The following is a 16384-nucleotide window of genomic DNA, read 5'->3' on the forward strand; positions in this document are numbered from 1 at the left end:
ACTTTTTACTCTCAATAGCTTATGCTTTCTCCGTTTGGCCATACACACCACTCCACGGACAAAGGAATTTAGACATGAGTATATATACCCAGGAATTTTGGCTCATGTGATGAGATCTTCCAATTCCATTCCAGAATTGAATTATCTGTGGACATATTGTAACTGTGACCCCCATCAGTTGAATGATGTATTTTCCAGATAATATTTCAACCCTGCTTCTTTTTTATGACTGTAGAACATATGTATCTGTCCTAAGGATTTAGGCTTTAAGATAATCTAATCTCCAAGGCCTACTTGGTTTTAGATCAACAATAACCTTATTATTACTATGGTGAATCAGGATCTATATACTCTTCCTTTTTGGCAAATCATATGATGTGATTTTGAAATGTTGTGGCACATTAAGTTTTTCAAATGGTTATTCCTTATGGCCACGAAACTTGTCCACTTATAACTAATACCATATCAACGGTCAATGTCATCACAATTTTCCAATTGATATATCAAGTATAAAAACAAAGTTTGATTACTATCCTTAAAAATTCAATTTTGTCAGTAATCTTACCACCACAAGATTGGGTTTAAACTTGGGACGAGGTGCATTACAGTTAGTTTGTAAATTTTCAAATACATTACAAATAAAATCAGGAGTACATTTTAATTAACACACTTAAATTCTTCTAATTAGGTTCCTCTATGTGTTATCATTACTTATTTTCATACTGCAGTTGTTAAGAAAATTCAGACATTTCCAAGGCTTATTATAGTTAATGTTCAACTCAAGCATATAACTATTTTTGTGATTTTCATGAGGCATTTTCGTGAGCATTATTATTTTTTGTGAATCCCAGTCTACAGAGACGTGGTTTATAGTGTCAGGTTCCAGGTTACCTTGACCTTCCTTAAGAATCTGTCACTTTCCTTACTACGTGTGCCATTTCAAGTAGCACGCTCTTCTGCACAAGTCCTGGGGCTATATCCTTTTCAATGACTTGGGCATGGTCCCTAATGCTTTTATGATTATTGGTACCACCTCTACCTGCATTAGTATGTAGCCTTCTCAATTCAATTTGTAAGTCCTGGTACTTTATTATTTTTTATCTCCACTTATCTTGGGTGCCATGGTACTGCAACATCTATGAATGATGCCTTTTTCGTTGTCCTGTCGACCAGAGTGACGTCTGGCCGATGTGTTTGTATCACCCTGTACGTCCTTATACTGTTGTCCCAGAGAAGTTTAGCCCGATCGTTTTTCTAACGCAGGTTGTGGTTGATGTTCGTAAGATTTGTTGCTGCATTGTATTTCATATTTTCTACAGAGGCTCCAATGAAGAGTTTATGGTTTCTCCCTTTGCCATACATTTCCTGCCCTTTGACGAAGTGTTAGTTCTGTCTATTGCTCGTTCAATATATCTTGTTCTTAAGGCTGTAACCATCATCACTTCAGTTTCCTTCCTAAGTTCTCCTCTCTGTAGCCACTGCCATGTTTCCTTACTGGCCAATACTCCAGTTTGCCTCAGGAATTGTCCATGCATCTCTCTTTCCAGTTCTCTCCTTATACACCTCTGGATTTTCATCCTCCTTTATCAAGTTTTCTTTCCATGCACTATTCAGCCATTCATCTTCAGTGGTCATAAGGTACAGTCCCAGTGCTCTACTTTCGATGTTGACAAAATGTTCTATACTGATAAGTCCTTTTCATCCTTCACTGCATGGTTTATACAGCCTGTCAATATTCGCTCGTGGGTGCAATACTTAGTACAGGTTCATCACCTTTCTGGTTTTTCTATACGAGCTGCATAGCTCTGACTTATTTAACTTCACTATTCCAGAACTGTACCTGATTACTGGCACTGCCCAGCTGTTTATAGCCTTTACCATCTTTCCAGAGATAAGATTTAACTTCATTATAGCTTTGACTCTATGTATGTATTCTCTTGTAATCTTATCCTTCATCTCTTGGTGTTGCATTGCTCCTTCTATTACCCCAAGATATTTATACCCTGCTTAATCTACATCCTTGATTACATTTCCATCAGGTAGGTTTATCCTTTCTGTCCTTGTGACTTTTTCTTCCTCTAAGCTAACTAAAGCCAACTTTTCTATTCCAAACTTCATCCTGGTGTCTCCTGATACCATTCTTACCATCTAAAAACCTCTGGATTGGAATTTATATTTTCTTAGCATCCTTCCTGAACAGCTTGCTGTCATCCATTAACACCAATTGGTTTATTCTGCCGCCTCCTTTTTTTCAGTTGGTACCCAACTTCAGCCTTTTCCAGAACTCTTGTCATGGGAATCATAGCAACTACGAATAGGAGTGGGGATAGCGAGTCCCTTCTTTTTATCATTATTACTATTCTTATTATTATTATTATTATTATTATTATTATTATTATTATCATCATTAACATTATAGTAATGGTGATGATCTAAGCAGCCATTGTACCTATGGAAGCCAAAAGTAACAAAATCTGGACCCTAACAAACCCGGTCTTTTGAGTAAAAGTTGACACAGAACAAAAAAGAAAAAGTCCCAGAAAGGTCACTACAATAAGAAAGGAATCAGCTTAATAGTGTCCAAGTATTACACTTGAATTTTACTCTGTAAGTCTGGGAATATCTCAACAAGAAAAGTATGAGAAGTAGAACAGGAAAGTTGGAATAGACCAATGGGACCGGATTTTTTTTTATTTTATAATGAATTGGTCAGGGTTCATTAATATTTGGGTCTCGGTAAAATATATTACAGGATAAAGTAAATATAATGTCGATCTATTTTTCTCATTCATAAAGTAATTCCTTCTTGACACCATTAGTAGAAGAGCTAAGATATCATTTTCCTTCTGAATCACACACATACCAACAAACAAACAAACACTAATTGACTGAGCGACCTCCCCAGGACCAGCCCCCTCCCTGATCTCATTCCAGAATTGCAAGAGAACTTGCTTACGATGGTCATCTTCAATGCCAAGCGAACGAACACACGGACAAACGAACGAATAAACGCGACCAGGACAGGTATAAAAGGCTAAAGTAAATCAGATCTCGGTACACTTACATCTCGGCCCAGATCCGCCACAGACATGGCGACGTGGATTAGCTTAGTAAGTAGATCTCTCTCTCTCTCTCTCTCTCTCTCTCTCTCTCTCTCTCTCTCTCTCTCTCTCTCTCTCTCTCTCTCTCAAACATAACGTGATTAAGACAATATTTCCGAAAAGGAAGTGATTAATAATCGCCAAGTTATACAAGTTATACAAGCGTTCTTTGGAATGAATAACTGATTGATAATTATCTGCCATCATAATATCATTGATGCCAATTGGAGTATGCTTGATATAAAGTTAATAACTTATCAAAAAAAGAATAAATATCTTCACAATGAAACATCTAAACATACTGAAGTGCCAAAGGGATAATAGTCACTGACAAACAATATTACTTATGATAAAATATATTTGGTTTACTTTTTACTCGTTTTTCAACTTATTCAGTCTTCTTCACCTCAATATTTATTTCATTTTTTCCCTAAATTGTTTTCATACTTGTAATTAACAATTAGGCATACAAAAATAATCTTACAAATAATCATTTACCTAATGGATATTGTTTTCCAAGAGTTTGTAAACTATCATTCAAATTATCAATTCGTGAAGCAGCAAATTAAACCTTACTTGAAAAACAAACCCAACCAAGAGAATTCACTTCCTTCTTTATTGTCCTCGTTGATATACCTCCTAGTTTGCCTCTGCTACAAAATTCTGCCTCGAAGAGAGACTTTTAGAGACACACACATCTCATGCACATAATCATACATACATATACCTCTCACTGTGTGAGGATATCCGTATTCTTAATCCCATTTCTTATAAAATAGTGTGCTATGTGCAACGTGTTCACCAATATAATAGGATGCACTGAATTCTTCATGACAAAATATATGCTTATATTGAAGGTTAATAATCATTGGCTCTAACAAAGTGATGCTTTTCCTTTCCTGCAGGTGGTGTTGTCCTTGGCGGTGGTTAGCACCCTGAGTTTTCCACAGCCAGATGCCGAGTACAAAATCCCCACTGTGGGACTGGGATCTCGCTCCCAGTATTATGTACTACACTCTGATGGCACCTTCAAATATGGCTACGATTCAGGAGACGGCCTTTATGAACAGTCAATGGCACAGGCTCCTGGAGAAGTCTCTGGAGCATTCGGTTACAAAGACGCTACAGGAGCTGATATTAAGCTTGAATATACAGCTGACGAACGAGGATTCCTCCCTCGCGGAGGACACCTGCCTGTGGGACCTGACAGTGATTTCGGAGCAAAAGTGAGAGGAGCATCTACTGCAGTATCTGGTAGTCCTGTTATTCCATACAGTGCTCCATCTCCATCACCTGCTGCTGCTCCAGCAGCTGTTGTTCCACTAGAATTTGCAGAAATTAGAAGTTCTGCTGGAGGCGATGGAAGTTATAGCTTCGGATATGATACCTCTAGCAGCTCCCGCTCAGAATCTGCCGATTCTCAGAACTCGGTAACAGGACAGTACTCTTTTGTTGCGATGATGGAGTAAATCGTGCTATCAATTACATTGCAGGATCGGACACTGGTTATATTGCTGAAGGAGATTCACTTCCTATTGGGCCTGCCGTCCCTGGAGCTGAGAGTGGAATTCCTACTGGAAGGATTCTTCCCATTCTTACAGAAGACGAAGCTAATGCCCTGGCTGCAGCCACATCCTCTACATCCTATTCTGCTCCTCAAATACATTCAGCACCTTCAGCATCATCCACCTCCTCAGCTGCACAATCTCCAGCATTCAAAACTGTTGCTAGTACTAAGTCAACAACCACTGGATCAAGAGACGCCTCTTATTCCTTCAGTTATGACGCAGGAGATAGTGCCCGATCTGAAAGTGCTGATGCTGACCTCAATGTTCAGGGCTCTTATAGCTTTGTACCACCTGAGGGTCACAGACTTACCGTCAATTACGTAGCAGGATCGGACAATGGCTTTATTGCTACTGGAGATCATCTTCCAGTAGCTCCTGATGCTACTTCTGTAACTGGAGTTGATGGAAAAAAACCTGTCACCAGTGTAACAGCATATTCAGCTCCTAGTTCTCTTTCACCAGCACAGGCTCCAACATCAATAAGTGCTTTGGCTCCTGCACAGGTAGCCCAGGTAAGAAGTTCTGCTGCAGATGATGGAAGCTACAGTTTTTCTTATGAAACCGACAGCAGTTCTCGCTCAGAATCTGCTGATGCTCACAATTCTGTTACTGGACACTATTCATTTGTGGCTGATGATGGAATCAACAGGAAAATCGACTACATAGCTGGTTCCGAAACTGGATACATAGCAGAGGGAGACTCTCTCCCTGTTGGACCTCCTGTTCCTGGAGCTGAGAGTGGAATTCCTACCGGACGAATCCTGCCAGTTCTTTCTGAAGCTGAGGCCAATGCCCTTGCAGGACTTAGTACTGCTAGTGGAGCAGTCCCTCTTTTGAAGGCAAGTGGTACCAGTGATGCATCAGCAGCTCCCGCTGATGCTTCATATTCCTTCTCTTTTGCTTCTGACAGTTACTCTCGAAATGAAGAAGCTGATGCTGAAGGAAATATAGTTGGTTCATACACTTACTTGGATGAAGAAGGAAATGAACACACAGTTAAGTTTGTAGCTGGTCGAGAAACTGGATTCCTGCCAGAAGGATACCCTTCACCCAGTCCTGCTAGTGCTGCACAAATTTCTAAAACTGCAGCTGCAGCAGCTGCTGTTTCTCCATATTCAGCGCCATCCCCTGCTGCAACCTCACCAGCTAGAACTGCAAACCCATCTTCACCACAGAGATCATTGCTGTCAGGTCACTCAAGTCGCGTGGTTGGCGACGTTCTCTTTCATCAGTACGACGCCGTGAACAGGGATAAATATGGCTACGTCTTCACTGCACTTCGTCGCTAATGTTGAAATATTTCTATTCAGTAATATTGTTCTTATTTCTAACTATCTTTAAACTTTACTCATTACATAAATTTTCTCTTTGATATCATTTCAAATTTGGTTCTAAATCAAATTCAAAATCAAATGTCTTCTATCATTTTTGTCACAAATTTATCAATGAATTTGGACCCCTTAAGGACTATGCACGTCTTGAGAGCTTCCTCTCAGCAGTGTTGTACATAGTTATCACAATTCCTCACAAAATGTAATCCAGTGACAAGCAAAGTGAAAAAAAAAATGTTCATAAAAAAAGCAACTAACAAAAAATAAAAAATAAATCATGAACTAATTTTTTTTTTCAAATAAAATGTGTTCGTTTACACAGTCGTTTCCTCTGTGCCTTGTAAAGATGTTCCATTTATGTTTTATATAAACGAGAATAAAAGGAAAACCTTAATACGAATTTTATTTCATCAATATTTTCAATACAAGTATGATTCTGCTCTTCACTAATCTGAAGGTTAATTATATTTTCACAATTGTTTACATTTAACATTCTACAAGTTAAAATCTTACTCTCATAAGAATGGACTAAAGAGTCCATAATCTTCTATAAATTCCTGTTCAAGACGTGCTTGTTACTTCTGTCTAGATTAAGTCAGTGGTCATTACTTCATCATCACCAACTTGACACTAAGATTAAAAGTTATAAGAAATCCGTCTCTATGGCAATATGTTAACAATATGTTATTAATGATTTAAAGTTTTCAGGCATCCTGACATCTAAGGTCATTGACGCCGGTAACATTTAATTTATGTATACAAAAATAAAAAATGAAATAAAATAAAAAATTAAAGAGTATTCAATTAAAATCATAAAAATTGAATGTCATAAAAGTTAAATATTTTTCAGAAGACCTGCTTCTGAAAGAAATCTAAAAATGCCACTTGCATGGTAGGACACATCATTCCCAAGAATCTTGGCAAGGATGAACCTGCCACCCTCACCTCGAGCCTCAAACAAATATCTATTCCGTAAGATGTTATAATTGGGGCATTCGGTCAACAAATGCCTTACTGTTAGAGGTACTAAACAGTTGTCACAATACGGTTGGTGTTGGCCCTTCAGCAGAAACTCATGTGTCAACCGAGTGTGACCAATACGGAGACGACAAAGAGACGTCTCCAATTTTCGGGGCATCATATTATACCTCCAAGGAGATATGTCATTTGTTACTTCCCTCATTTTATCGCCATCTTGACTATCCCATTGCTGTTGCCATTTATTGCAAACCAATTTCTTGATGTCAGGTAAGAAATCATTACAGGGAATGGGATACCTTCTTGGCAGCAACTCGGATGCAGCCTCCTTAGCCAGTGAATCTGCCTTCTCATTCCCGGACACACCTACATGTGCTGGAACCCAACAAAATTGAACTGTTATACCTCTCCGTCCAATAAGGAAGAGCCATTCTAAAATCTTTAAAACTAGAGGGTTATTAGAATTAAAAACTTCCATAGCTTGAAGGACACTCCTTGCATCACTAAAAATTGTAAAATTACCCTCCTTCTCCAACGCTATTTTCTCAATAGCGGTTAATATACCATACAGTTCGGCAGTAAATATGGAAGCGGTCAGAGGAAGTGCACCTCTACAATTAAAACCATATGTTATTAAAAAAAGCTAACTTTCCCCTAAAGGTATGAAAGAAATGGCTTAAAAGCTACATTGAAAAGGGAGAATTTCAAGTCAAACAAATTCTGCTCCAGTAGATGTGTGTTTGATACTTCTGTCATGAAGTCTAGAGTAAGTCATTGCATTAACATCAACAACTTGACTCTAAGATTAAAAGTTATAAGATAAGCGAATCTTTCAAAGCATAAGAAACCTGTCTCTATTGCAACAGACTTTATAATAATTATATTATTGAAAAATTAGACTAGAAAATTTTATCCATAAAGTTTTGAAAGAGATGGCTCATGGCAACATTGCAAGATTCAGACATTCTCTGCTCCATTAGATGAACCAGTAATGTATCTGGATGGAGTTAGTCTCCCATTATCTAAGGATTGACCAGGGGATCGAGGACAAGATTCCTCTCTTATATTTCCATTTTTTTCCTAAGAGGATTCAGGTTTCCTTCGTCAAATCAGTCAAGAATAAGAGAAAGGAGAAGGGAAAATCCTTTTCTGATTCGCCATCCTCCATTGAAGGCTGTCTCACATCCTTCCAATGCTATATGTAAACGGAAAGGATATCAGATCTTGGAGACTTTCAGAAGTGAAGGCACAAAGTGATAAGTTATCAATGAAAAATTATAAACAAAAATAAAACTAAATTCTATATACAACTGGAAGTACAACACAACTAGGAGACCAAGATGATGACCAAAATTATCTTATGGCATTTTAAAGCCCCTCAAGGCTCCAACGTTTCTTGTCTCGTTTTGAAGGAAAAAAAAAATCCTTGAAATTTATTTGTAAGAAAATAAGTATGGAGCAAATATGAAAGGAAAGGGAGTTAAAACCATTCTATATATTATTATTTGCAATTTTGAAATAAAGGGTCCTTATCTTTAGCTATGGTAAGCAGCTCTTCTAGGAGAAGGACACTCCAAAATCAAACCATTATTCTCTAGTCTTGGGTAGTGCCTTCTGTACCATGGTCTTCCACTGTTTTGGGTTAGAGTTCTCTTGCTTGAGGGCACACTGTTCTATTTTATTTCTCTTCCTCTTGTTTTGTGAAAGTTTTTATAGTTTATATAGGAAATATTTATTTTAATGTTTTTTCTGTTCTTGAAATATTTTATTTTTCCTTGTTTCCTTTCCTCACTGGGCTATTTTCCCTGTTGGAGCCCATGGGCTTATAGCATCCTGCTTTCCGAACCAGAGTTGTAGCTTAATAATAATAATAATAATAATAATAATAATAATAATAATCAGCTTATTCATAAAGTGCGTCATGAAAATCCCAATATTAATTATATGTTTGAGCTGAACGTTAACTCCAATACGCCATAGAAATACAGTATGATGATTAAAATGCACTTCAGAGTTTATTACCTCCGCCAATGATGTTGGAAGGAGGTTACGTTTTACCCCCTGTTTGTGTTGTATTTGTGTATTTGTTTGTGAACAGCTTCCTGACCCCAATTTTAATCTTAGAGTAATAACACCGACAGAGATTATCTATTATGTAGAATGCTAGAAATTGTTAAATTTTGAAAAGTCAAGGTCAAAGGTCAAGGTCACAGTCAAGCAAATGGTTCAATTCACGTAATCAGCCATAGGTTTGGTCTCTTTGTCACAGACTTCAAACTTAGTCCATATTTGAGCATATGAAAATCCATCCTAATTAATATATGTTAAGGTCAAAGGTCAACGTCAGCGTCAACGTAGAGCTATAGGTCAAGAAATGAGTTGCCACGACGGAGGTCTGCGCTCTACTGAGTGTCCCTCTAGTTTGTACTGCATTTGGAGAATCTCCAAACAATTTGCAAGGTATCTTGTCCAAAATTCAAACCTTTTTTTGTACTGATTAGATTTTCTAACGACTCCAAATTGCTCATAACTAATTTAACTCAGCATTTTTCTATCAAATTCATCAATTGGCAAAATATAACATTAGAGATTGTTATGGTTATACAAAGCCCAAAACTCTTATGCCTAATCCATCCAAATCTACCCTTTACACTTTAAAAAATGATCTTTGTATTGCAAATAGTGTTCTAGTTACTAAAAGCATACACAGTAATTCTTATGTACCTCTCCACTGAAGCAGTAAAATCTTGTTTCTACTAAAACAGCTTAAAGTTACATCAAGAACCCAGTGTTCTTTTCTATCTATTCTGGTTTGAAAATCTATGGAAGAGTGCAGAGTTCCTTACGGCAATGAGTCAGATTGAAGACTACTGGACAATTCCAAACGTGCAATTCCATTGGGCTTATTGATTGCCCCTTTTCCAAAACAGAAACAGCAATGGCATACACATGAAATTCGCTCTTGCTAAACCGAGAGTTGTGTTAGCCTACTGGAGAAGTCCCTTCTGCTGATCTGTGGTTTGAGACCAGCTCAAGTTTGCTAGGTTCCTATAGAGTCTGCATCCTTAACACCCTTGTGAGCTAAGGATGTGCGGTTTGAGAGAGCCTATTGCCATATCCAGGCACTTCCTGGATCTAGCTTGGGTGAACCGGGCCTTGGACGCTGATCATGCATACTGTATATATTATATAAGGTCATTCTCTAAGGCATTGTTTCTGTGCCTTGCTTTTGCCATTCATGAGCGACCTTTAAACCAACAATTATTGCTTGTAACCTGCTTCCTTGATATTACCAAAATGCTACCCCATTACCATGTAGCCTTCACAGATATACGATCTAAGTGGTTAAATTGCTTCAAAGGAGTATAGGGAATCTTCCTGTGTTATGGAGGCGTTGGTGTTAAGGAAACATTAAAAAGTTAAGCCAGACACTTGGATGTGCTAATTCTTTGATTCTTTATACCAATACCATCAAAAAAGCTCCAGTTACTATCCAACAAAACTCGGATCCCAAAGATACCAACCTATGCAAAATCACAAGCTTCGTTCGCGATAAGTTCTATTTGAAAAGTACGTGTGAATCGACTTCACAGAGAATAATTCGATGTAAATGGTAATAATCAGGTACAGCCAACGAAATTCTGCTATCTATCTTCATTCACAAAAAAATAAATAAAAAAAGAGCAATCCCAGATTTTTTACATCCGCCAAAGGATGATATTGACACACACAGAAAAAGAAAAAAAATGCAAATTGGCATCTAATATCAGGATCGGGAACACCAAATGTTAAAGGAGTCACCCCTGGTCTAAGATTTATATGTGGTGGAAATTTCGTCAAAATCCGTCAATTTGTTTTCGTGTAATTTTAACATCATGTTTGTGGAGCCGAGACTGGTTTTGAATATTGTTTTCAAAGAACACAAGGAACATTCCTGTGAGATACTAAGCAACATGTTAATTATTTCTCAGGCTGTTCTCATACATTCATATATTCACAAGAAATTTTTGTTCAGAAGATGTTGGAAGGTTGAGCTGTTAGTCTCGCTCTTCTTAGACTCTTCAGTTCTAATTAATCACTTGGATATTATTATGTTTATAATCACAAATATAAATTGATAATCTTCGATAAGGGACTGATATGCTATCTATGCAATTGTCTGAGCTTTCTTTATTGAGTCAGGTATTTGTCAGGAAAGAACTTTTTTCTTTTTTGAGCATATTTTGCTACTGCAGGGAAGAATTAAAGACTAGCCCATATATCTTATAGCACTTCTTATCACTTTATATGTCCTTAATTTGCAAGAGACTTCCCTTTCAATTACCCTGTTTAGTTTCTTCTGTTAAATTTAAAACACTCAACCGAGATTTGAACTATCCAAGATGCTCTTTAAAATTCACAATCACATTTTATTGACCTCAAGACAAATTTTTTCAGAATTACTTATAAATAATTTCAAAACTGGAGAGAGAGAGAGAGAGAGAGAGAGAGAGAGAGAGAGAGAGAGAGAGAGAGAGAGAGAGAGAGAGAGAGAGAGAGAGAGACTGCTAAACACACCTATATTTTTCAAAAATAAGATTACTGAAATGTTCAGCCCTTTTGTGTTTTGGATAATGAAATGGTCGGGTCCAATAATATTTGGGTCTCGGCAGAGAACCACATAACAGGATAAAGTAAATATAGTGTAATTAATTCTCTCATGTGGAAAGTGATTCCATCTAGCGACCGTTGGTAGAAGCTAAGATCTCTTCTCTTCTCAATCACATATATGCAAACACTAATTAAATAAACATACTTCTATATACATATATTACAACTAGAAGAACTGAAACAAAGAGTAATTGGGTAACTCCTTGAATAACTCGACTTACCGACCTAACCCCCCCCCCCCCCCACCCTGAGGACCCGTCCCCTCCCTGATCTCATTCCAGAATTGCAAGAGAACTTGCTTACGATGGTCATCTTCAATGCCAAGTGCACGAACAGACAAACTAACAAACGCAACCGGGACAGGTATAAAAGGCTAAAGTAAATCAGATCTCGGTACACTTACATCTCGGCCCAGATCCGCCACAGACATGGCGACGTGGATTAGCTTAGTGAGTAGAACATCTCTATCTCTCTCTCTCTCTCTCTCTCTCTCTCTCTCTCTCTCTCTCTCTCTCTCTCTCTCTCTCTCTCTCATCTGATTTGTTAAACTTGAGACATCAATTCACTAAAATGGATTTTGAAAACAACCAAGTGATTATAAAAGTGGTCTTGTAAATGTCAAAAAACTTCAAAGAAATAGTGGAGTTTATGGTAAACTCTCGTATTCTGGTTAAACGTTTACTCTCTCATTTACAGTATTATCCTTCTTCAGCCAAATAACAATTTTCTTTCTTGTCCCATAATCGTAACTGAAAATTGTGAATAATAAAAGGTAATAATTTACCAATCATATATTGATTTCCAGTTGTTTGTAAAAAAAAAAAAAATCCAAATATCATTTCAGCAAATAGAAATCTTCTTTAGAAAACTAATCCCACCATTGAATTTAACACACTAACTTCTTAACTGTCTTCGTTGACACATCTCTCTCGCTCTGCTCTGATATACATTTCTGCCTCGAGGTGAAACTTACACAAACTTCGGGCTTTTAGAAAGAAATATATCACATACACACACTCATACATACATATAACTCTCACTGTGTGAAGACATCCGTATTTTTAATCCAATTTCATATAAAATAGTGTGCTATGTGCAACATGTCCACCAATATAATAGAATGCACTGAATTCTTCATGACAATATATATATACTTAAATTGAAGGTTAATATCATTGGGTCTAACAAAGTGATGCTTTTCATTTCCTGCAGGTGGTGTTGTCCTTGGCGGTGGTTAGCACCCTGAGTTTTCCACAGCCAGATGCCGAGTACAAAATCCCCACTGTGGGACTGGGATCTCGCTCCCAGTATTATGTACTACACTCCGACGGCACCTTCAAATATGGCTACGATTCAGGAGACGGCCTTTATGAACAGTCAATGGCACAGGCTCCTGGAGAAGTCTCTGGAGCATTCGGTTACAAAGACGCTACAGGAGCTGATATTAAGCTTGAATACACAGCTGACGAACGAGGATTCCTCCCTCGCGGAGGACACCTGCCTGTGGGACCTGACAGTGATTTCGGAGCAAAAGTGAGAGGAGCATCTACTGCAGTATCTGGTAGTCCTGTTATTCCATACAGTGCTCCATCTCCATCACCTGCTGCTGCTCCAGCAGCTGTTGTTCCACTAGAATTTGCAGAAATTAGAAGTTCTGCTGGAGGCGATGGAAGTTATAGCTTCGGATATGATACCTCTAGCAGCTCCCGCTCAGAATCTGCCGATTCTCGTAACTCGGTAACAGGACAGTACTCTTTTGTTGCGGATGATGGAGTCAATCGTGCAATCAATTACATTGCAGGATCGGACACTGGTTATATTGCTGAAGGAGATTCACTTCCTATTGGGCCTGCAGTCCCAGGAGCTGAGAGTGGAATTCCTACCGGAAGGATTCTTCCCATTCTTACAGAAGATGAAGCTAATGCCCTGGCTGCAGCCACATCCTCTACATCCTATACTGCTCCTCAAACACATTCAGCACCTTCTGCATCAGCCACCTCCTCAGCTGCACAATCTCCAGCATTCAAAACTGTTGCTGGTACTAAGTCAACAACCACTGGATCAAGAGACGCCTCTTATTCCTTCAGTTATGACGCAGGAGATAGTGCCCGATCTGAAAATGCCGATGCTGACTTGAATGTTGAAGGAACTTACAGCTTTGTTCCTCCAGAGGGACACAGGCTTACTGTCAATTATGTTGCGGGATCAGCTACTGGATTTGTTGCTACAGGAGAACACCTTCCAGTAGCTCCTGATGCTGATTTTGGTTCTAGAGCTAGTGGAGTAGTCCCTTCACCAGCAGTAAATGTTTACTCTTCTAATCCTGCTCCAACCGTAACAGCTCAAAATACCATTGCAGCACAAACTCCTGTCGAAGTGGCTCAGGTAAGAAGCTCTGCGAGTGATGATGGCAGCTATAATTTTGCTTATGAGACGTCAAGCAGCTCTCGTTCAGAATCTGCTAATGCTCAGAACTCTGTTGATGGACAATATTCTTTTGTTGCTGATGATGGAATTAATAGAGCAATCAAATACACTGCTAATGCAGAGACTGGCTACATTGCTGAAGGAGATTCTTTACCCGTTGGTCCTCCAGTCCCTGGAGCAGAGTCTGGTATTCCCACTGGGAGAATATTTCCTATTCTCTCAGAGGAGGAAGCAAATGCTTTAGCTGCTGCCACTTCTGGATCTAGCTCTCTGCGTGGAGCACCACAAAAAGGATCATCTGCTGATGCTTATACTGGTACCGCTTCTCTTACCAAGACTGCTGGTGCTCGTACTTCTGATGCCTCCTATTCTTTCAATTATGATGCAGGTGACAGTGCACGTTCTGAAAGTGCTGATGCTGACCTCAATGTTCAGGGCTCTTATAGCTTTGTACCCCCTGAGGGTCACAGACTCACAGTCAATTACGTAGCAGGATCGGATACTGGTTTTATTGCTACTGGAGATCATCTTCCAGTAGCTCCTGATGCTACTTCTGTAACAGGAGTTGATGGAAAAAAACCTGTCACCAGTGTAACAGCATACTCAGCTCCTAGTTCTCTTTCACCAGCAAAGGCTCCAGCATCAATAAGTGCTGTGGCTCCTGCACAGGTAGCCCAAGTAAGAAGTTCTGCTGCAGATGATGGAAGCTACAGTTTTTCTTACGAAACCGACAGCAGTTCTCGCTCAGAATCTGCTGATGCTCACAATTCTGTTACTGGACACTATTCATTTGTGGCTGATGATGGAATCAACAGGAAAATCGACTATATAGCTGGTTCTGAGACTGGATACATAGCTGAAGGAGACTCTCTCCCTGTTGGACCTCCTGTTCCTGGAGCTGAAAGTGGAATTCCTACCGGACGAATCCTGCCAGTTCTTTCTGAAGCTGAGGCCAATGCCCTTGCAGGACTTAGTACTGCTAGTGGAGCAGTCCCTCTTTTGAAGGCAAGTGGTACCAGTGATGCATCAGCAGCTCCTGCTGATGCTTCATATTCCTTCTCTTTTGCTTCTGACAGTTACTCTCGAAATGAAGAAGCTGATGCTGAAGGAAATGTAGTTGGTTCATACACTTACTTGGATGAAGAAGGAAATGAACACACAGTTAAGTTTGTAGCTGGTCGAGAAACTGGTTTCCTACCAGAAGGATACCCTTCACCCAGTCCTGCTAGTGCTGCACAAACTTCTGCTGCTTCCCCTTCTAGGACTGCAGCTCCTGCGGCTACTGCTGTTACAGCATATGCAGCACCATCCCCTGCTGCAACCTCACCAGTTAGACCTGCAAGCCCATCATCACCACAGAGATCATCGCTGTCAGCAGGTCACTCAAGTCGCGTGGTTGGCGACGTTCTCCTTCATCAGTACGACGCCGTGAACAGGGATAAATATGGCTACGTCTTCACTGCACTTCGTCGCTAATGTTAAAATATTTCTATTCAGTTCGATTGCTCTTATTTCTAGTTATCTTTAAACTTCACCCATTACAGAAATATTCTCTTTGATATCATTTTAAATTTTGTTCTAAATCAAATTCAAAATCAAATGTCTTCTATCATTTTTATCACAACTTTATCAATGACTTTGGACCCCTTAAGGACTATGCACGTCTTGAGAGCTTCCTCTCAGTAGTGTTGTACATAGTTATCACAATTTCTCACAAAATGTAATCCAGCGACAAGCAAAGTGAAAAAAAAATGTTCATAAAAAGAAAGCAACTAACAAAAAATAAAAAAAAAACTCATGAACTATTTCTTTCTTCAAATAAAATGTGTTCGTTTACACAGTCGTTTCCTCTGTGCCTTGGAAAGATGTTCCATTTATGTTTTTATATAAACGAGAATAAAAGGAGAACCTTAATACGAATTTTATTTCATCAATATATTCAATACAAATACTATTCTGCTTTTCCCTAATCTGGAGGTTAATTATGTTTTCACAATTGTTTACATTTAACATTCTACAAGTTAAAATATTACTCTCATTAGAATGGACTAGAGTGTCCATACTCATTTTAAGAACATACAGACAAATATCAGTCTCAAATGTATCCTTGGTTACTGCATTATTTTTGTAGCAATTAGCTGGTTACAGGTGATTATAGCACCCAGACTTACTATCGGGTTACGACCTAGATCCCGCTAACCCCCAGCTAAATATATGATCCTGTTGGAACATATTTAATCATGGGTAACACCTCTTGTGTATCTGACAAGGGAACCCAAAAAGCAATGATCCTCATATGAATTTTTCTATATGAGCATTTTCCAGTACT

The 16384-nt window shown here is 38.7% G+C and overlaps 2 protein-coding genes across 2 annotated transcripts; both read left to right on the top strand.

Moving 5' to 3' along the window:
- Window positions 1–3072: 3072 nt before the first annotated feature.
- LOC137642773 (uncharacterized) lies at window positions 3073–6252 on the top strand. The gene is given in 3 exon segments (XM_068375623.1): window positions 3073–3110; window positions 4007–4553; window positions 4556–6252. Coding segments are annotated over 3 exon segments (1971 nt in total). The 5' UTR covers window positions 3073–3089; the 3' UTR covers window positions 5959–6252.
- Window positions 6253–12037: 5785 nt separating this feature from the next.
- On the top strand, window positions 12038–15967 carry LOC137650566 (pneumococcal serine-rich repeat protein-like). Its single transcript, XM_068383780.1, has 2 exons — window positions 12038–12077; window positions 12841–15967. The coding sequence occupies exons 1-2, from the start codon at window positions 12057–12059 to the stop codon at window positions 15529–15531; spliced, it is 2712 nt and encodes a 903-aa protein (XP_068239881.1). The 5' UTR covers window positions 12038–12056; the 3' UTR covers window positions 15532–15967.
- Window positions 15968–16384: the final 417 nt, after the last annotated feature.

This window comes from Palaemon carinicauda, chromosome 1 (genome assembly GCF_036898095.1).
Source record: "Palaemon carinicauda isolate YSFRI2023 chromosome 1, ASM3689809v2, whole genome shotgun sequence".
NCBI classification, from domain to species: Eukaryota; Metazoa; Arthropoda; class Malacostraca; order Decapoda; family Palaemonidae; genus Palaemon; species Palaemon carinicauda.